We start from the raw sequence: 22,939 nt of genomic DNA, 5'->3' as shown, positions 1-22,939 counted from the left end.
AGAATATTTATTGTTTTAAAAGATAGATAATCCCTTTATTACCCATTACCCAGTTTTGCATAACTAACACATTTATAATAATATACTTTTAACCTCTGTGATTATCTTGTATCTAAGCCTCTGCAAACTGCCCCTTTTTCAGTTCTTTTGACAGACTTGCAGTCTAGCCAATCAGTGCCTGCTCCCAGATAACTTCTCATGCACGAGCACAGTGTTATCTATATGAAATACGTGAACTAACACCCTCTAGTGGTGAAAAACTGTTAAAATGCAATCTGAAAGAGGTGGGCTTCAAGGTCTAAGAAATTAGCATATGAACCTCCTAGGTTAAGCTTTCATCTAAGAATACCAAGAGAACAAAGCAAAATTGATGATAAAAGTAAATTGGAAAATTGTTTAAAATTACATGCTCTATCTGAATCATGAAAGTTTATTTTGGCCTAGACTGTCCCTTTAACGCACCGCAAACAACCGCAAACAGTCCATTTGCACAACCGCAAACTCCCCATTTGCACAAGGTTGGATACCAAGCTAGCCATGTCCCGTTCCTTGTCCTCACTGATGTCATTGAAGGTCTCTTCCTCCACCCAGCCATGTACAACACCAAGGGTCCCCGAAAGGTGACAACAAGCCCCCTGGGACGCCTGCTGTGTTTGGTCTTCCACCTCCTCAAAGCCACCTTCCTCCTCTGACTCCTCTTCTTCAGACTCCTCTCTCTGCGTTGCCTCTCTCTACGTTATTATAAGGTGTGTTAAGTAGTACTATTCCTATCAGTTTAATCCCTGTTACGTCCCCTATCAGAGGACTCGTATATGGCATCGATTTTAGGAACCAGGAGATGGAAAAAGATGCTTGGTCGGTCCTCCTACTTCAAATTTGGGGCACTGCGCGTGAAATCTAATGTGCCACCAGATAGGAGTGGTGTGTTAAGTAGTTCTATTCTTATCAGTTTAATCCCTGTTACGTCCCCTATCAGGGGACGTGTATATGGCATCGATTTTAGGAACCGGGAGATGGAAAAAGATGCTTGGTCGGACCTCCTACTTCAAATTTGGGGCGCTGCGCGTGCAATCTAATGTGCCACCAGATAGGAGTGGTGTGTTAAGTAGTACTATTCCTATCAGTTTAATCCCTGTTATGTGCCTTTTTTTTGGTTTGGTTTTTGAAGCCACAGTGCAGCACCAGAGGCCAGAAAAATTAGGCATGTACACATGCCTGAAAAATGAGGTATTGTTACAGCCGCTGCTGTAGCAGCTGCCAGAAAAATTGATGTTTGTTTCCCAGGCAGAAAGTGCCCTAAAACATTGCGGCTTGAACTATAGTTGGTGGCGGATAAGTCACGCAAGTCATCCGGCATTCAGAGATAAAATACAGCAGCGTGTGGACCATTTTTAGCCCAAGGCAGCTCATCTCATCAGGCCTTTTTTACTCAAATGTATCGCCCACTGTCAGTCCCTTCGGAATCCATCCCTCATTCATCTTAATAAAGGTGAGGTAATCTAGACTTTTTTGACCTAGGAGACTTCTCTTCTCAGTGACAATACCTCCTGCTGCACTGAAGGTCCTTTCTGACAGGACACTTGAAGCGGGGCAGGCCAGAAGTTCTATCGCAAATTGGGATAGCTCAGGCCACAGGTCAAGCCTGCACACCCAGTAGTCAAGGGGTTCATCGCTCCTCAGAGTGTCGATATCTGCAGTTAAGGCGAGGTAGTCTGCTACCTGTCGGTCGAGTCGTTCTCTGAGGGTGGACCCCGAAGGGCTGTGGCGATGCGTAGGACTTAAAAAGCTCCGCATGTCCTCCATCAACAACACGTCTGTAAAGCGTCCTGTCCTTGCCGGCGTGGTCGTGAGAGGAGGAGGATTACTTTCACCTCTTCCCCTGTTAGATTCCCGTTGTGCTGTGACATCACCCTTGTACGCTGTGTAAAGCATACTTTTTAATTTATTTTGGAACTGCTGCATCCTTTCCGACTTGTTGTAATTGTTCTTCCCCCCAGCCACGTACAACACCACGGGTACCAGATAGGTGACAACGAGCACCCTGGGATGCCTGTTGTGGTTGGTCTTCCTCCTCCTCCTCAAAGCCACATTCTTCCTCTGACTCCTCTTCCTCACAATCCTCTTCCAGCGTTGACGCAGGTCCAGCAAGCGATGCTGATTTCTGGTGGTGATGGTGACCACAACTCTTCCTCTTCACGCTCATCTACGGCCTGATCCAGCACTCTTTGCAGGGCACGCTCCAGGAAGAAAACAAATGGTATGATGTCACTGATGGTGCCTTTGGTGTGACTGACTAGGTTTGTCACCTCCTCAAAAGGACGCATGAGCCTACAGGCATTGCGCATGAGCGTCCAGTAACGTGGCAAAAAAATTCCCAGCTCCGCAGAGGCTATCCTAGCACCCCGGTCATACAAATAGTCGTTAGCGGCTTTTTCTTGTTGGATCAGGCGGTCGAACATTAGGAGTGTTGAATTCCAACGTGTCGGGCTGTCGCAAATAAAGCGCCTCACTGGCATGTTGTTTCGCCGCTGGATATCTGAAAAGTGCGCCATGGCCGTGTAGGAACGCCTGAAATGGCCACACACCTTCCTGGCCTGCTTCAGGACGTCCTGTAAGCCTGGGTACTTATGCACAAAGCAATGTACGATCAGATTACACACATGTGCCATGCACGGCACATGTGTCAACTTGCCCAAATTCAATGCCTCCACCAAATTTCTTCCATTGTCACAAACCACTTTGCCGATCTCCAGTTGGTGCGGAGTCAGCCACTGATCCACCTGTGCGTTCAGGGCGGACAGGAGTGCTGGTCCGGTGTGACTCTCTGCTTTCAGGCAAGTCAACCCCAAGATGGCGTGACTGCCGTATCCGGGATGTGGAATAGTACCTGGGGAGCTGGGGGGGTGCCGTTGATGTGGAGCAAGACGCAGCAGCAGAAGAGGACTCAGCCGAGGAGGTTATGGAAGAGGAAGGAGTAGGAGGAGTAGAAGAGGTGGCAGCAGGCCTGCCTGCAAGTCGTGGGCAGATGAGCAGGAACTGCTCAAGGCGAGACACGGAGTGGCGGATGGTTGAGAGGGGGCAAGGAGGACAGCAGTGGTTGACGTGGCTGAAGATGCTGGACCAGGAGGAGGATGGCGGCTTTGAGTTTGTGTGCTGCTTGTACTCATGTGTTGATCCCATAGGCGTTTGTGATGTGCGATCATGTGCCTTTGCAAAGCAGTTGTACCTAGGTGGGTGTTGGACTTCCCACGACTCAGTTTCTTTTGGCACAGGTTGCAAATGGCATCGCTGTTGTCAGAGGCAGACACACACAAAAAATGCCACACTGCTGAGCTCTGCAATGACGGCATTCTGGTGGTGGCAACAGCATGCATTGATTGGCGTGCTGTCTGGCTGACCCCGGGTGCTGATGCATGCTGTCTGACTGTGCCACTAGCTCCTTGCGACGACCTCCCCCTCCTTCCAACTCGTCTCCTCCACCTCTCTGTCTCCCCATCTGAACTTTCCCCCTCTTCTTCTTCTATTCTAGCGGGCACCCACGTGACATCCACGGACGCATCGTCATCATCAACCGCTTCACTTGTATCTGACAACTCAAAAAAGGAAGCAGCAGCGGGTACAACATCATCATCATCAAACTGTACGTCCATGTGTGTAATGCTGCCTGACTGAGACATATCCCTGTTATCTACATCCTCTGGCAATAATGGTTGCGCATCACTATCACTCATTTCTTCCAACTGATGTGTAAATAACTCCTCTGACAGATCAAGTGAAGTGGCTGTGGTGCTAGTGTTGGTGGTGGCGGCAGGCGGGCGAGTGGTAACTTGAGAGGTGCCCGAAGCTAAGCTGGAGGAAGATGGTGCGTCAAGGTTCCGAGCGGAAGCTGTAGAAGATTGGGTGTCCTGTGTTAGAAAGTCAACTATGTCCTCAGAACTGTTCGAGTTCGGGGTACGTGGCCTCTGAACGCTGGGCATTATTTTAGGGCCAAAGGGAATCACAGCACCATGAACACAACGGCCCCTGCGGGGTGGCCTGCCTCTGCCTGTCATTTTTTTTTCGATTAGTGGTACTATGCGTGCAAGCTACTGTGAAAACAGATATGAGTGGCACTGTGCACTGGCAGAAGTTGGCAGAGTAGACGTTGTAGGCCTGACACACACACTTGCAGACAACTAACTGCTATTCAATCTATTACAGTCAAAATTGTAACTACTGTTACACCAGATATGAGTTGCACTGGTGTGACACTGTGCCCTGGCAGGCACTGAAACGCACACATGTGAAGGAAACTGACTGCTATTATTTCACAGTCAAAAAAACATAATTTATGCTTACCTGATAAATTTATTTCTCTTGTGGTGTATCCAGTCCACGGATCATCCATTACTTGTGGGATATTCTCCTTCCCAACAGGAAGTTGCAAGAGGACACCCACAGCAGAGCTGTCCATATAGCTCCTCCCCCAACTGTCATATCCAGTCATTCGACTGAAGACAAGCAAAAGAAAGGAGAAACCATAGGGTGCAGTGGTGACTGTAGTTTAAAGTTAAAAAATACCTGCCTTAAAATGACAGGGCGGGCCGTGGACTGGATACACCACAAGAGAAATAAATTTATCAGGTAAGCATAAATTATGTTTTCTCTTGTAAGGTGTATCCAGTCCACGGATCATCCATTACTTGTGGGATACCAATACCAAAGCTAAAGTACACGGATGAAGGGAGGGACAAGGCAGGTACTTAAACGGAAGGTACCACTGCCTGTAAAACCTGTCTCCCAAAAATAGCCTCCGAAGAAGCAAAAGTATCAAATTTATAGAATTTTGAAAAGGTATGAAGCGAAGACCAAGTCGCCACTTTGCAAATCTGTTCAACAGAAGCCTCATTTTTAAAGGCCCATGTGGAAGCCACAGCTCTAGTAGAATGAGCTGTAATCCTTTCAGGAGGCTGCTGGCCAGCAGTCTCATAAGCTAAGCGTATTATACTCCTTAGCCAAAAAGAAAGAGAAGTTGCCGAAGCCTTTTGGCCTCTCCTCTGTCCAGAGTAGACAACAAACAAAGCAGATGTTTGACGAAAATCTTTAGTAGCTTGTAAATAATACTTTAAAGCACAAACCACGTCAAGATTGTGTAATAGACGTTCCTTCTTCGAAGAAGGATTAGGACACAAAGACGGAACCACAATTTCCTGATTGATATTCTTATTAGATACCACCTTAAGTAAAAACCCAGGTTTGGTACGCAAAACTACCTTATCTGCATGGAAAATCAGATAAGGGGAATCACATTGTAAGGAAGAAAAATTGGAAACTCTACGAGCCGAGGAAATAGCTACCAAAAATAGAACTTTCCAAGATAAAAGTTTGATATCTATGGAATGAAGAGGTTCAAACGGAACCCCCTGAAGAACTTTAGGAACCAAATTTAAACTCCATGGCGGAGCAACAGGTTTAAACACAGGCTTGATTCTAACTAAAGCCTGACAAAATGCCTGAACGTCTGGAACATCCGCCAGACGCTTGTGCAAAAGAATAGACAGAGCAGAAATCTGTCCCTTTAAGGAACTAGCTGACAATCCTTTTTCCAATCCTTCTTGGAGAAAAGATAATATCCTGGGAATCCAGACTCTACTCCATGAGTAACCCTTGGATTCACACCAAAAAATATATTTACGCCATATCTTATGATAGATTTTCCTGGTGACAGGCTTTCGAGCCTGAATTAAGGTATCAATGACTGACTCGGAGAAGCCACGCTTTGATAAAATCAAGGGTTCAATCTCCAGGCAGTCAGTCTCAGAGAAATTAGGTTTGGATGGTTGAAAGGACCCTGAAGTAGAAGGTCCTGCCTCAGCGGCAGAGTCCATGGTGGAAAGGATGACATGTCCACCAGATCTGCATACCAAGTCCTGCGTGGCCACACAGGCGCTATCAAAATCACTGATGCTCTCTCCTGCTTGATTTTGGCAATCAGATGAGGGAGCAGAGGAAACGGTGGAAACACATAAGCCAGGTTGAAAGACCAAGGTGCTGCTAGAGCATCTATCAGCGTTGCCTTGGGATCCCTGGACCTGGATCCGTAACAAGGAAGCTTGGCGTTCTGGCGAGACGCCATGAGATCCAGTTCTGGTTTGCCCCAACGATGAATCAATTGTGCAAACACCTCCGGATGGAGTTTCCACTCCCCTGGATGAAAAGTCTGACGACTTAGAAAATCCGCCTCCCAGTTCTCCACACCTGGGATATGGATAGCTGATAGGTGGCAAGAGTGAATCTCTGCCCAGCGAATTATCTTTGAGACTTCTAACATCGCTAGGGAACTCCTTGTTCCCCCTTGATGGTTGATGTAAGCCACAGTCGTGATGTTGTCCGACTGAAATCTGATGAACCTCATTGTCGCTAGCTGAGGCCAAGCCTGAAGAGCATTGAATATCGCTCTTAGTTCCAGAATGTTTATTGGAAGGAGTGTCTCCTCCTGAGTCCACGATCCCTGAGCCTTCAGGGAGTTCCAGACTGCCCCCCAGCCTAGAAGGCTGGCATCTGTCATTACAATTGTCCAATCTGGCCTTTGAAAGGTCATTCCTTTGGACAGATGGACCCGAGATAGCCACCAGAGAAGAGAATCCCTGGTCTCTTGATCCAGATTTAGTAGAGGGGACAAATCTGTGTAATCCCCATTCCACTGACTGAGCATGCATAGTTGCAGCGGTCTGAGATGTAGGCGTGCAAACGGCACTATGTCCATTGCCGCTACCATTAAGCAGATTACTTCCATACACTGAGCCACCGAAGGGCGAGAAGTGGAATAAAGACTGAGCCACCGAAGGGCGAGAAGTGGAATAAAGAACCCGGCAGGAATTTAGAAGTTTTGATAACCTGGACTCTGTCAGGTAAATCCTCATTTCTACAGAATCTATTAAAGTTCCCAGAAAGGAAACTCTTGTGATAGGGGATAGAGAACTCTTTTCTTCATTCACCTTCCACCCATGCGACCTCAGAAATGCCAGAACTATGTCTGTATGAGACTTGGCAATTTGGAAATTTGACGCCTGTATCAGAATGTCGTCTAAATAAGGGGCTACTGCTATGCCCCGCGGTCTTAGGACCGCCAGAAGTGACCCCAGAACCTTCATAAAGATTCTTGGGGCTGTAGCTAACCCAAAAGGAAGAGCTACAAACTGGTAATGCCTGTTCAGGAAGACGAACCTGAGAAACCGATGATGATCTTTGTGTATCGTAATGTGAAGATAAGCATCCTTTAAATCCACTGTAGTCATGTATTGACCCTCCTGGATCATAGGTAGGATGGTACGAATAGTCTCCATCTTGAATGATGGAACTCTGAGGAATTTGTTTAAGATCTTGAGATCTAAAATTGGTCTGAAGGTTCCCTCTTTTTTGGGAACCACAAACAGATTTGAGTAAAATCCTTGTCCTTGTTCCTCCTTTAGAACTGGATGGATCACTCCCATAACTAGGAGGTCTTGAACACAGTGTAAGAATGGCTCTCTCTTTATCTGGTTTGCAGATAATTGTGAAAGGGGAAATCTCCCTTTTGGAGGGGAAGCTCTGAAGTCTAGAAGATATCCCTGGGATACAATTTACAATGCCCAGGGGTCCTGGACATATATTTCGCAGAAGCCTGGGCGAAGAGCGAAAGTCTGCCCCCTACTAGATCCTTCATTCTGTTTTAGAGGCAGCAGCAGGCTTTTTGGCCTGCTTACCCTTGTTCCAGGTCTGTTTAGGTCTCCAGACCAACTTGGACTGGGCAAAAGTTCCCTCTTGTTTTGCATTAGAGGAAGTTGATGCCGCATTTGCCTTGAAATTTCGAAAGGCACGAAAATTAGTTTGTTTGGCCCTAGATTTGGACCTATCCTGAGGAAGGGCATGACCTTTTCCTCCAGTGATATCAGAAATGATCTCCTTCAAACCAGGCCAGAATAGGGTTTGCCCCTTGAAGGGAATGTTAAGCAGCTTAGACTTTGAAGTAACGTTAGCTGACCATGATTTAAGCCATAGCACCCTGCGCGCTTGAATAGCAAAACCGGAATTCTTAGCCGTTAGTTTAGTCAAATGAACAATGGCATCAGAAACAAATGCATTGGCTAGCTTAAGTGCTCTAAGCTTGTCAAGTACGTCATCCAATGGGGTCTCTACCTGTAAAGCCTCTTCCAGAGACTCAAACCAGAAGGCTGCAGCAGCAGTGACTGGGGCAATGCATGCAAGGGGCTGTAGAATAAAACCTTGTTGAATAAACATTTGCTTAAGGTAACCCTCTAACTTTTTATCCATTGGATCTGAGAAAGCACAACTGTCCTCGACAGGGATAGTAGTACGCTTAGCAAGGGTAGAAACTGCTCCCTCCACCTTAGGGACTGTCTGCCATAAGTCCCGCGTGGTGGCATCTATCGGAAACATTTTCTTAAAAATAGGAGGGGGAGAGAACGGCACACCTGGTCTATCCCATTCCTTGGAAATAATTTCTGTAAATCTTTTAGGTATTGGAAAAACATCAGTGCACACTGGCACTGCATAGTATTTGTCCAATCTACACAATTTTTCTGGTACTGCAATTGTATCACAGTCATTCAGAGCAGCTAAAACCTCCCTGAGCAATACGCGGAGGTGTTCAAGCTTAAATTTAAATGTTGACATATCAGAATCAGGTTGAATCCTCTTCCCTGAGTCAGAAACATCACCCACAGAAAGAAGCTCTCCTTCCTCAGCTTCTGCATATTGTGAGGGAGTATCAGACATGGCTACAAAAGCATCAGTATGCTCTGTATTTCTTCTAACTCCAGAGCTATCTCGCTTTCCTCGAAACCCAGGTAGTCTGGATAATACCGCTGACAGTGTATTATCCATGACTGCCGCCATGTCTTGTAAAGTAAACGCCATGGGCGCCCTAGATGTACTTGGCGCCACTTGAGCGTAAGTCCCTTGAGCGGGAGTCAAAGGGTCTGACACGTGGGGCGAGTTAGTCGGCATAACTTCCCCCTCGTCAGATTCCTCTGGTGATAAATTTTTTAAAGACAGAATATGATCTTTATTACTTAGAGTGAAATCAGTACATGTGGTACACATTCTAAGAGGGGGTTCCACCATGGCTTCTAAACATAATGAACAAGGAGTTTCCTCTATGTCAGACATGTTTAAACAGACTAGCAATGAGACCAGCAAGCTTGGAAAACACTTTAAATCAAGTTAACAAGCAAAAAATAAACTGTGCCTTTAAGAAAAATAAAAAAGGGCAGAATTTGAAAAACAGTGAAAAAAAGCAGTAAATGAAACGAATTTTTTACAGTGTGTATAATAGGCTAACAGAGCATTGTACCCACTTGCAAATGGATGATTAACCCCTAAAGTCAAAAAACGGATCAAAAAAACGATAGACGTTTTTTAACAGTCACAAAAAACTGCCACAGCTCAGCTGTGGCCCTACCTTCCCAAACAAACGACTTTGGAAAGCCTAAGAGCCCTTTAGAGATGTCCTATAGCATTCAGGGGACTCCTGGAGGAAAGCTGGATGTCTCAGTCTGCAAAAGTTACTGCGCAATAAATCGCTAAATTAGGCCCCTCCCACTCATGTCTAAACAGTGGAAAGCCTAAGGAAACTGTTTCTAGGCAAATTTAAGCCAGCCATGTGGATAAAAACTAAGCCCCAATAAAGTTTTATCACCAAAGCATATATAAAAACGTTTAAACATGCCAGCAAACGTTTTATATTGAAATTCTATAAGAGTATTACCTCTGCAAGTAAGCATGATACCAGTCGCTATTAAATCACTGTATTCAGGCTTACCTTACATAAATCTGGTATAAGCAGCATTTTCTAGCATTTACATCTCTAGAAAAAAAAAATTAACTGCACATACCTCATAGCAGGATAACCTGCACGCCATTCCCCAGCTGAAGTTACCTCTCTCTTCAGTTATGTGTGAGAACAGCAATGGATCTTAGTTACAACCTGCTAAGATCATAGAGATCACAGGCAGATTCTTCTTCTTTTTCTGCCTGGGACAAAAATAGTACAACTCCGGTACCATTTAAAATAACAAACTTTTGATTGAAGTAAAACACAACTACGTTACACCACTTCTCTCTTACTACTTCCATGCTTGTCGAGAGTTGCAAGAGAATGACTGGATATGGCAGTTGGGGGAGGAGCTATATGGACAGCTCTGCTGTGGGTGTCCTCTTGCAACTTCCTGTTGGGAAGGAGAATATCCCACAAGTAATGGATGATCCGTGGACTGGATACACCTTACAAGAGAAAGTGTTGTTTTTTTTAAATGTACACTACTGTTACACCAGATATGAGTTGCACTGGGGTGACACTGTGCCCTGGCAGGCAGGCACTGAAACGGACATGTGTGAAGGAAACTGACTGCTATTATTTAACACAGTCAAAAAAGTGTTGTTTTTTTTTAAATGTACACTACTGTTACACCAGATATGAGTTGCACTGGGGTGACACTGTGCCCTGGCAGGCAGGCACTGAAATGCACACGTGTGAAGGAAACTGACTGCTATTATTTCACAGTCAAAAAAGTGTTGTTTTTTTAAATGTACACTACTGTTACACCAGATATGAGTTGCACTGGGGTGACACTGTGCCCTGGCAGGCAGGCACTGAAACGCACACGTGTGAAGGAAACTGACTGCTATTATTTCACAGTCAAAAAAGTGTTGTTTTTTTTAATTTACACTACTGTTACACCAGATATGAGTTGCACTGGGGTGACACAGTGCCCTGGCAGGCAGGCACTGAAACGCACACGTGTGAAGGAAACTGACTGCTATTATTTCACAGTCAAAAAAGTGTTGTTTTTTTTAAATGTACACTACTGTTACACCAGATATGAGTTGCACTGGGGTGACACTGTGCCCTGGCAGGCAGGCACTGAAACGCACACGTGTGAAGGAAACTGACTGCTATTATTTCACAAAAAATGCTATTAATTGTCAAAAAAGTGTTGTTTTTTTTTAAATGTACACTACTGTTACACCAGATATGAGTGGTGGCACTGGGCACAGTATACGCTGTGAGCCTGACACACACACTGGCAGGCAGGCAACTGCAATTAGATTACACAGGAAAAAAAAAAAAAAAAAAAAGCAGACTGATGTTCTAGCCCTAAAAAGGGCTTTTTGGGGTGCTGTCCTTACAGCAGAGATCAGATGAGTCCTTCAGGACTGTAGAAGACACTGAATACACTAGCCTAGCTATCGATTTCCCTATTAAATCAGCAGCAGATACACTGTCCCTCCTCTCACTAAGAAAGCAGCTTCCAAATGAATCTAAAATGGATGCTGTCCAGGAGGTAGGAGGGTCTGGGAGGGAGGGTCTGCTGCTGATTGGCTGGAATGTGTCTGCTGACTGTGAGGTACAGGGTCAAAGTATTACTCAATGATGACGAATAGGGGGCGGATCGAACATTGCATATGTTGTTCGCCCGCCGCGGCGAACGCGAACAAGCTATGTTCGCCGGGAACTATTCGCCGGCGAACTATTCGCGCCATCACTACTCTTTTGTAAATCAGTAGAAATTTTTACAATGATGTGTTCAGGAGGAATTATATGAGTAGGATTGGAACAAAGATCCTCACAGGAAAATTAGTGGGATAAGGTATCACCTTGGTATTTTTTGTTCCAGGAATATAAGTGTCATGAGCCTGTACCTTTAAGGAAGGGAGGGTTAATCCTAAATCATTGCTGTATACATTTCCTCCCCTTCCTGACCTTTATGATTGATATTCCTTTTTCTGTAGGCTAAGCCCAGAATGATTGTGTGCTGATTCTACTCCTGTAGAATATTTACTAAACTAAACGGCTAGATTACGAGTTTTGAGTTATAAACGGCTCGCTGCTAACTTGCAAGTTATTTCCACAGCTCACCTCCGTATAGTGCTGCTATTACAGGTTTTCATAAACCCGGTGTTAGTAGGCAATATGTGAGCATTGAGCAAAATTGAGCTCCATACCGCACACAAATACCAGTGCTTCTTTGAGCTGGTTTTACTTGCTCGTGCACGATTTCCCTATAGACATCAACGGGGAGAGCTGGCTAAAAAAAAGCCTAACACCTGCAATAATGGAGCGTAAAGCTCTGTAATATAGCCCCATTGATTCCTATGGGGAAACAACATTTATGTTTACACCTAACACCCTAACATAAACCCGAGTCTAAACACCCCTAATCTGCTGCCCCTGACATTGCTGATACCTACATTACACTTATTAACCCCTAATCTGCCATCCCCGCCACCGCCACCACCTACCTACACTTATTAACCCCTAATCTGCCGCCCCCAATGTCGCCGCCACCCACCTACACTTATTAACCCCTAATCTGCTGCCCTCAATGTCGTCGCCACCTACATAAATTTAATAACCCCTAATCTGCCGCCCCCGACACTGCCGCCACCTACATTATACTTATTAACCCCTAATCTGCCGCCCCTAACATCACCGCCACCTACATTATACTTATTAACCCCTAATCTGCTGCCCCTAATGTTGCCACCACCTACATAAATTTAATAACCCGTAATCTGCCGCCCCCAACGTCGCCGCCAATATACTAAAGTTATAAACCCCTAAACCTAACCCTAAGTCTAACCCTAACACCCACTAACTTTAATATAATTAAAATAAATCTAAATAAAAATTACTATCATTAACTAAATAATTCCTATTTAAAACTAAATACAATTTACCTGTAAAATAAAACCTAACCTGAATTACACTAACACCTAACCTTACACTACAATTAAATAAATTACATTAATTAAATACAATTAACTAAATTACACAAAATCAAAAAGAAATTATCAAATATTTAAACTAATTACACCTAATCTAATAGCCCTATTAAAATAAAAATGCCCCCCAAAATAAAAAACAACCCTAGCCTAAACTAAACTGCCAATAGCCCTTAAATGGGCCTTTTGCGGGGCATTGCCCCAAAGAAATCCTCTTTTACCTGTAAAAAAAAAATGCAAACAACCCCCTACAGTAAAACCCACCACCCACACAACCAAACCCCCCAAATAAAATCCTAAGAAAAACCTAAGCTCCCCATTGCCCTGAAAAGGGCATTTGTATGGGCATTGCCCTTAAAAGGGCATTTAGCTCTTTTTCCGCCCAAACCCTAAGATAAAAATAAAACCCACTCAATAAACCCTTAAAAAAACCTAGCACTAACCCCTGAAGATCCACTTACAGTTTTTGAAGACCCGACATCCATCCTCAATGAAGCGGCAGAAGTCCTCATTGAAGCCGGCAGAAGTCTTCATCCAAGCAGGCCAAAGTCTTCATCCAAGCCGGCAGAAGTCTTCATCCAGATGGCATCTTCTATCTTCATCCATCCGGAGCGGAGCGTCTCCATCTTCAAGACATCCGGCGCGGAGTATCCTCTTCAATCGACGTCTCTTCCAGAATGAAGGTTCCTTTAAGCGACGTCATCCAAGATTGCGTCCCTTGAATTCTGATTGGCTGATAGAATTTTATCAGCCAATCGGAATTAAAGGGTAAAAAATAAAAAATAAAAAATATATCAAACATAGAAGTCAAAGAACATTTGGGTAACAGTGATCATAACATGGTAACATTTGAAAGCCCTTTTCATAAGCAGTGTCTTAAAAGGTTTAACCAAGACTTTTAATTTTAAGAAAGCAAAATTCAACGATTTCAGAAAATCATTAAATAACATAAATAGGGACAAAGTATTCTCTAATAAAAATACAGAGGATAAATGGATAACATTTAAAACTTTGTTAAATAAATATACATATCAACAAATACCATATGGTTATAAAAATAAAAATAAAAAATCCAAGCCAGTGTGGCTGAATATAAATGTGCTAAGAGAAATTAGGAAAAAAACGTAGGGCATTTAAATTATTCAAAGAAAATAGTACAGACTCAAAATTCCATATTTATAAGGAATGTAACAAAGCATGAAAAAAGCAATCAAATTAGCCAAATTTGAAAATGAAAAATTAATTGCAAAGGATTCTAAGTCTAACCCTAAAAGGTTCTTTAAGTACATAAATAGCAAAAAATCTAAGAAGGACAATATAGGTACATTAAAATGCGTGGAGGGCAGCATAATTAACATTGACAGGGAGAAGGCTGAGATATTAAACCAGTTTTTTTCTTCAGTATACACAAGAGAGGAACCATTGGATGATACTTTGGAACAAAATAGAACATGCCAGCCCATACCATTAACTGGGTTATGTATAGAGGCTATCAGGAACAACTTGGATAATATTAAGGTAAATAAAACTCCAGGCCCAGATGGAATACACCCAAGGGTGTTAAGGGAATTTAGCACTGTTATAGACAAACCTCTACTCTTAATTTTTCAAGACTCATTATCCTCAGGCATGGTACCCCAGGATTGGCTTAAATCTGATGTGGTGCCATTCTTCAAAAAGGGTAGTAGGGATGATCCAGGAAGCTATAGACCAGTTAGTCTGACATTAATAGTGGGGAAGATATTTGAAGGGATTATAAGTGATTATATTGATGAGCATATTTGTGTAAACAAGATTATGAGGCCCATTTATCAAGCTCCAAATGGAGCGTGAGGGCCCGTGTTTCTGGCAAGTCTTCAGACTCGCCAGAAACACAAGTTATGGACCTCTGCTCCATAACCCTGTCCACGTGCTCTGATGAGGCGGACAGAGATCGCCACAATTCAACCCAATCGAGTACGATCATGTTGATTGACACCCCCCTGCTGGTGCAATGCTGAATACGGAGAGCGTATTTCTCTCCGCATTCAGCGATGTCTGTCGGACCTGATCCGCAGTTTCGGATCAGGTCCGACAGACGTCTGGTAAATATGCCTCTATGACTAGTCAAACTAATCTAATTAGATTCTATGAGGAAGTAAGTAAAAATATACACCCGCACACAAATCAACAGAGTGCCCGCGCAACAAGACCACAGCACACCCGCACACATATCGACAGAGTGCCCATGCAACAATACCAGAGCACACCCACATCAACAGAGAGTACGATCATGTTGATTGACACCCCCCTGCTGGTGCAATGCTGAATACGGAGAGCGTATTTCTCTCCGCATTCAGCGATGTCTGTCGGACCTGATCCGCAGTTTCGGATCAGGTCCGACAGACGTCTGGTAAATATGCCTCTATGACTAGTCAAACTAATCTAATTAGATTCTATGAGGAAGTAAGTAAAAATATACACCCGCACACAAATCAACAGAGTGCCCGCGCAACAAGACCACAGCACACCCGCACACACATCAACAGCTTGCCTGCGCCACTAGACCACAGCACACCCGCACACACATCAGCAACAAGACCACAGCACAACTGCACACACATCAACAGAGTGCCTGCGCCCAATACCACAGCGCACCCGCACACACATCAACAGAGTGCCCGCGCAACAAGACCACAGCACACCCGCACACACATCAATAGAGTGCCTGTGCAACAAGACCACAGCACACCCGCACACACATCAACAGAGTGCCTGCGCCACTAGACCACAGCACACCCGCACACACATCAGCAGAGTGGCCGTGCAACAAGACCACAGCACACCTGCACACACATCAACAGAGTGCCCACGAAACAAGACCACAGCACACCTGCACACACATCAACAGAGTGCCCGTGCCCAATACCACAGCACACCAGCACACACATCAACAGTGTGCCCGCGTCACAAGACCACAGCACACCCGCACATACATCAACAGAGTGCCCGCGCCCAATACCACAGCACACCCGGACACACATCAACAGAGTATCCGTGCCCAATACCACTGCACACCCGCACACACATCAACAGAGTGCCCGCGCCCAAGACCACAGCACACCCACACACACACATCAACAGAGTGCCCACGCCCAAGACCACAGCACACACACACATCAATAGAGTGCCCATGCAACAAGACCACAGCACACCCACACACACATCAACAGAGTGCCCACGCCCAAGACCACAGCACACCCACACACACATCAACAGAGTGCCTGCGCAACAAGACCACAGCACACCCGCACATACATCAACAGCGTGCCTGCGCCACAAGACCACAGCACACCCGCACACACATCAACAGCGTGCCTGTGCCACAAGACCACAGCACATCCGCACACACATCAACAAAGTACCAGCGCAACAAGACCACAGCTCACCCGCACACACATCAACAGCGTGCCTGCGCCACAAGACCACAGCTCACCCGCACACACATCAACAGCATGCCTGCGCCACAAGACCACAGCTCACCCGCACACACACATCAACAGCGTGCCTGTGCCACAAGACCACAGCACATCCGCACACACATCAACAGAGTGCCTGTGCCACAAGACCACAGCTCACCCGCACACACATCAACAGCGTGCCTGTGCCACAAGACCACAGCACATCCGCACACACATCAACAGAGTGCCCGTGCCCAATACTACAGCACACCTGCACACACATTAACAGAGTACCAGCGCCACAAGACCACAGCACAACCGCACACACATCAACAGAGTGCCCGTGCCCAATACTACAGCACACCCGCACACACATCAACAGAGTGCCCATGCCCAATACTACAACACACCTGCACACACATCAACAGAGTACCAGCGCCACAAGACCACAGCTCACCCGCACACACATCAACAGAGTGCCTGTGCCCAATACTACAGCACACCCGCACACACATCAACAGAGTGCCCGTGCCCAATACTACAACACACCTGCACACACATCAACAGAGTGCCGCTCCACAAGACCACAGCACAACCGCACACACATCAACAGAGTGCCCGTGCAAGAAGACCACAGAATACCCGCACACACAGAGTGCAGGCGCAACAAGACCACTGCACACCCATCAACAGAGTGCCCGCACCCAATACCACAGCACACCCGCAGACACATCAACAGAGTGCCCGTGCCCAATACTACAGCACACCCGCACACACATCAACAGAGTGCCCGCGCCCAAGACCACAGCACACCCACACACACACATCAACAGAGTGCCCACGCCCAAGACCACAGCACACACACACATCAATAGAGTGCCCATGCAACAAGACCACAGCACACCCACACACACATCAACAGAGTGCCCACGCCCAAGACCACAGCACACCCACACACACATCAACAGAGTGCCCGCGCAACAAGACCACAGCACACCCGCACATACATCAACAGCGTGCCTGCGCCACAAGACCACAGCACACCCGCACACACATCAACAGCATGCCTGTGCCACAAGACCACAGCACATCCGCACACACATCAACAAAGTACCAGCGCAACAAGACCACAGCTCACCCGCACACACATCAACAGCGTGCCTGCGCCACAAGACCACAGCTCACCCGCACACACATCAACAGCATGCCTGCGCCACAAGACCACAGCTCACCCGCACACACACATCAACAGCGTGCCTGTGCCACAAGACCACAGCACATCCGCACACACATCAACAGAGTGCCCGTGCCCAATACTACAGCACACCTGCACACACATCAACAGAGTACCAGCGCCACAAGACCACAGCACAACCGCACACACATCAACAGAGTGCCCGTGCCCAATACTACAGCACACCCGCACACACATCAACAGAGTGCCCGTGCCCAATACTACAACACACCTGCACACACATCAACAGAGTACCAGCGCCACAAGACCACAGCTCACCCGCACACACATCAACAGAGTGCCCGTGCCCAATACTACAGCACACCCGCACACACATCAACAGAGTGCCCGTGCCCAATACTACAACACACCTGCACACACATCAACAGAGTGCCGCTCCACAAGACCACAGCACAACCGCACACACATCAACAGAGTGCCCGTGCAAGAAGACCACAGAATACCCGCACACACAGAGTGCAGGCGCAACAAGACCACTGCACACCCATCAACAGAGTGCCCGCACCCAATACCACAGCACACCCGCAGACACATCAACAGAGTGCCCGTGCCCAATACTACAGCACACCTGCACACACATTAACAAAGCAACAAGACCACAGCTCACCCGCACACACATCAACAGCGTGCCTGCACCACAAGACCACAGCACACCCGCACACACATCAACAGAGTGCCTGCACACCAAGACCACAGCACACCCACACACACATCAACAGAGTGCCTGCACCACAAGACCACAGCACACCCGCACACACATCAACAGAATGCCCGCGCAACAAGACCACTGCACACCTGCACACACATCAACAAAGTGCCCGTGCAAGAAGACCACAGAATACCCGCACACACATCAACAGAATGCCCGCGCAACAAGACCACTGCACACCTGCACACACATCAACAAAGTGCCCGTGCAAGAAGACCACAGAATACCCGCACACACATCAACAGAGTGCATGCGCAACAAGACCACTGCACACCCGCACACACATCAACAGAGTGCCCGTGCAAGAAGACCACAGAATACCCGCACACACATCAACAGAGTGCATGCTCAACAAGACCACTGCACACCCGCACACACATCAACAGAGTGCCCGCGCAACAAGACCACTGCACACCTGCACACACATCAACAGAGTGCCGCTCCACAAGACCACAGCACAACCGCACACACATCAACAGAGTGCCCGTGCAAGAAGACCACAGAATACCCGCACACACATCAACAGAGTGCCCGCGCAACAATACCACTGCACACCCGCACACACATCAACAGAATGCCTGTGCCCAATACCACAGCACACCCGCACACACATCAACAGAGTGCCCGCGCAACAAGACCACTGCACACCCGCACACATATCAACAGAGTGCCCGCGCAACAAGACCACTGCACACCCGCACACACATCAACAGAGTGCCCACACACCAAGACCACAGCACACCCGCACACACATCAACAGAGTGCCCGCACACCAAGACCACAGCACACCCGCACACACATCAACAGAGTGCCCGCACACCAAGACCACAGCACACCCGCACACACATCAACAGAGTGCCCGCGCAACAAGACCACTGCACAACCGCACACACAACAGAGTGCCCGCACACCAAGACCACAGAATACCCGCACACACATCAACAGAGTGCCCGCACACCAAGACCACAGCACACCCGCACACACATCAACAGAGTGCCCGCACACCAAGACCACAGCACACCCGCACACACATCAACAGAGTGCCCGCGCAACAAGACCACTGCACAACCGCACACACAACAGAGTGCCCGCACACCAAGACCACAGAATACCCGCACACACATCAACAGAGTGCCCGCACACCAAGACCACAGAATACCCGCACACACATCAACAGAGTGCCTGCACAACAAGACCACAGAATACCCGCATGCACCCCAAGAATATAAAGCATCAGCTCCAAGCCAGAAAAAATATAACAAGTACAATACATATTTTGTTAATTCAATTAAAGGGAAACAAAACCAATTTTTTTCTTTCATGATTCAGATAGAGCATGCAATTTTAAGCAGCTTTCTAATTTACTTCTATTATCAATTTTTCTTTGTTCTCATGCTATCTTTATTTGAAAAAGCAGTAATAAAAGCTTTGGAGCCGACCCATTTTAGGTTGAGAACCTGGGTTGCGTTTGCTGATTGGATGGCTAAATGCAGGCACCAATCAGCAAGCCCTATCCAGGGTACTGAACTAAAACTAGGCCGGCTCCAAAGCTTTCATTCCTGCCTTTTCAAATAAAGATAGCAAGAGAACAAAGATAATTTGATAATAGGAGTAAATTATAAAGTTGCTTAAAATTGCATGCTCTATCTGAATCCTGAAAGAAAAAATTTGGGTTTACTATACCTTTAATATTTTTAAAAATTTGTATTTAAATTTTGGTTCTTCATGTGATAAGGATTTAAATTCCTGGTATACACCCCAACATATTGCTATGTGCAGCATTCATCCCACTTGCACTAAATAAGATGATTTACATGTTTCACCTACCAGATACCACTAGACAATCTCATGATACAAAGAACATAAGCACAGCAGAGAATTATACACAAATATTATATATAGATTTGTTGTTACAGTGCACAATATTCACACTTATTGCTTGGTTGTATTAGTAAATCTTTTCACTATTTTATTTGCAAGACAATCACATACATGAAGCTCAATTGTTCATAATTTAATGGTAATTGACTCAATTACTATTTTTAAATTCATATGTAACTTGTGTTTTAATTTTCATATTGTAAGGTTATAAGCACCACATTTCACAAACAGCTTTGGATCTGTGCAATAATACTTGTGCATCATTTAACCATGTTGTTTGCAAGATAAACAATCACATATATGCACTAAATAAGGGCACCAGCATATTTCACCAACAGATACCACCAGGTACTCACATGTTACAGAGAACATGAGCACAGCAGAGAATTATACACAATTATTATATATAAATGTGTTGTTACAGTGCACAATATTTACACTTAGTACTCACATGTACAGCCTGTTACTGATACAGAGTCTCCCTCAGTCTCATTGTAAGCTCTTGCGGTTACAGTGAATGTGTATGTCTTCCCTGGGGTCAGATTATTGATTGTAGCAGATTCACTTTGCACTATTGTAGAGGACACGTCTGTCTGTACTTTGTAAGTATAATTATTGTTATATTCATAAGGTTTACTCCAATTCAGGGTAATAGAATCTGTTTTACTAGAAATTGTTAGATTGTTCACCGGATATGGTCCTGTTAAAATAAATAAACAAATAAATATATATATGTAAAATGTATACAGTCACTTGCTATTTTTTTTCAGATTAGATACACATACTATAAATATACAGGGTATTCTACATAACATACAATCTGACATATTAGTTATAGAGACTAGATGCTGATCACCATTCCCTGCAAGATGCTATGTGACGCTGTCACTTTCCCATACGGGGATCTCTGGACTTTTTTAAAATCACAAGAGAGGAATGAAATATTTTATGGCTTAAAATGACATGACAGTTGAAATAAAACTTTCATGGTGCATCTGAGCTCAAGTGATAAAAATAATTTTATTTGCAGTTTAATAATATGATAATTATTAAGGACTTTAAATAAAATAAAAACATAGCACCAGAACTTACTTGTGGTGACTTCGCTATTAACAGGTGAGCTCTGATACTGACAGTCTGTGACGGTGACTACCGTTATTGTGTATTTAGTGCCGGAGCTGAGGTTATGAAGGGTGACGTTTGTGTTGTTGCTAGAGACAGTCCCATTGCCTAAAGCACTGCTATAAGTTATATTAAAACTCTTGGTCACATCGGTCATGTTTATTGGATCTCCCCAGGATAATGAGATGCTGTTTGTTCCATTGGAGATTAAACTTATTATACCTGGTTGAGAGGGCACTGTAGAAAGGAAATACTGCAATTAGAATATGAATGATAGTCTAAATTCTTAGTCTTCTGCTAATGAAGGGGTTAATCACAATCTATAGTTTGATCATTATTGGCATGAAGATGAGCTCTTTTTTATCTTGACACAATCACAGTCAGCTATTTTCATCATTTATTTGCAGAATGTTCTACATCAGTAGAATATCATAATCAGTAAATTAATAATAAAAATACAATGCAAAATCACTTAGTAGTAGATTTCTTTGACACATTTTCACTACCACTGCATCATGTGACAGCCATCAGCCAATCACAAAATGCATATATGTATATTCTGTGAATCTAGCACATGCGCAGTAGGATCTGAGGCCTCTGAACGTGTGCATATAAAAAGATTGTGCACATTTAGTAAATTGGAAAGTTGTTAAAAAATTTAAGTTTAATTTTGACTTGTGTACCTTTAACTTGTGCCAGTCCTGTTTGTTCTTCACAATCCAAATTCTTGATGCCTAAATTCACAGGGCCATTTTCACCATTCATTTATGGAACTTATTAAACTCCCAAGAACACTTTTCAAATTATTAACGAGTACCACACAATGATTTTGTATGTGACATTGGTTATGTGCAGGGACAAAATAATAACAATTGGCTAAATCAATAACCCAGCAAACACATGTGCCCACTATACTGATAAAGACCCTTTTGGTTTTTATATTTCAAATTGGGGGTTTAATGAGAAAGGTAAAGATTTCATGCAGGTTTCAGGAGGTAACAATTTTGAGATTAAGGGGTATTAATAAAAAATGTATTTTAAGATTGTTATCACAAGAAAAACACTGACAATACATAAATCATGATCTGCAGAAGACTAGCACAAGATTGTGACCACTAATATTAGGGTACTTTTCAAACAATGGCACTTCCCTTGTAAAATGTATTGCAAACGTTTTTGTAAGATTTGGAAATGTACAACCAACTCATATAATTATAAAACAGGGATAACCCTTTCATATGCATTTGTACGTATGCTTTGCATGGGGACAATTTAACACCATTATTCCAATCAATATGGATAACTTTGTATCTGTTGAAAACATATTTTGTGTGTAATTTCTTAACTGTCAGCACAGTTTTTATCCATGTTACATCTGTTGTTGAACATTCTCATTTCACATGAGCCAGATTATGAGTGGTGCGCTAACAGTTACAAGCGAGCTAAAAGGGGTTTATCGCAATTGAAGTCAGGATAGCGCATCCTCCTGGTTAACTGTTTTGCAAAACAAAAAAGTGTCACAAAACACATCAAAATACATATAACAATACAGTTACACTCATAATAGCAACATCTAATAAAATTGTATTAAAATAATTGCACAATACTGTTATAATATACTGTAACACTTTATTGTAACATACGCATAAAATAAAACTTAAAAAAAGTTCAAGAAAAATAAAATAAAACGAAAACAAGACTACCTCGTCAACATAACCTTGTAACATAGCGAGGCATGACCGTAAGATATACTTTGCGTGCACTGTC

At 44.6% G+C, this 22,939-nt stretch overlaps 1 protein-coding gene across 1 annotated transcript in view; it reads right to left on the bottom strand.

The window, feature by feature from the left end:
- Positions 1–22,939, bottom strand: part of LOC128636319 (receptor-type tyrosine-protein phosphatase beta) — a 390,099-nt gene that overhangs the window by 292,295 nt on the left and 74,865 nt on the right. The window contains exons 3-4 of the mRNA XM_053689349.1: positions 21,143–21,409; positions 20,502–20,750 (exon numbers count right to left, since the gene is read on the bottom strand). Of these exons, the coding sequence (XP_053545324.1) occupies positions 20,502–20,750; positions 21,143–21,409 (516 nt within the window). The remainder of the gene's footprint in view (positions 1–20,501; positions 20,751–21,142; positions 21,410–22,939) is intronic.

Source organism: Bombina bombina, chromosome 7 (assembly GCF_027579735.1).
Source record: "Bombina bombina isolate aBomBom1 chromosome 7, aBomBom1.pri, whole genome shotgun sequence".
Taxonomy (NCBI): domain Eukaryota; kingdom Metazoa; phylum Chordata; class Amphibia; order Anura; family Bombinatoridae; genus Bombina; species Bombina bombina.
This window is presented reverse-complemented; position numbering and strand designations above follow the sequence as displayed.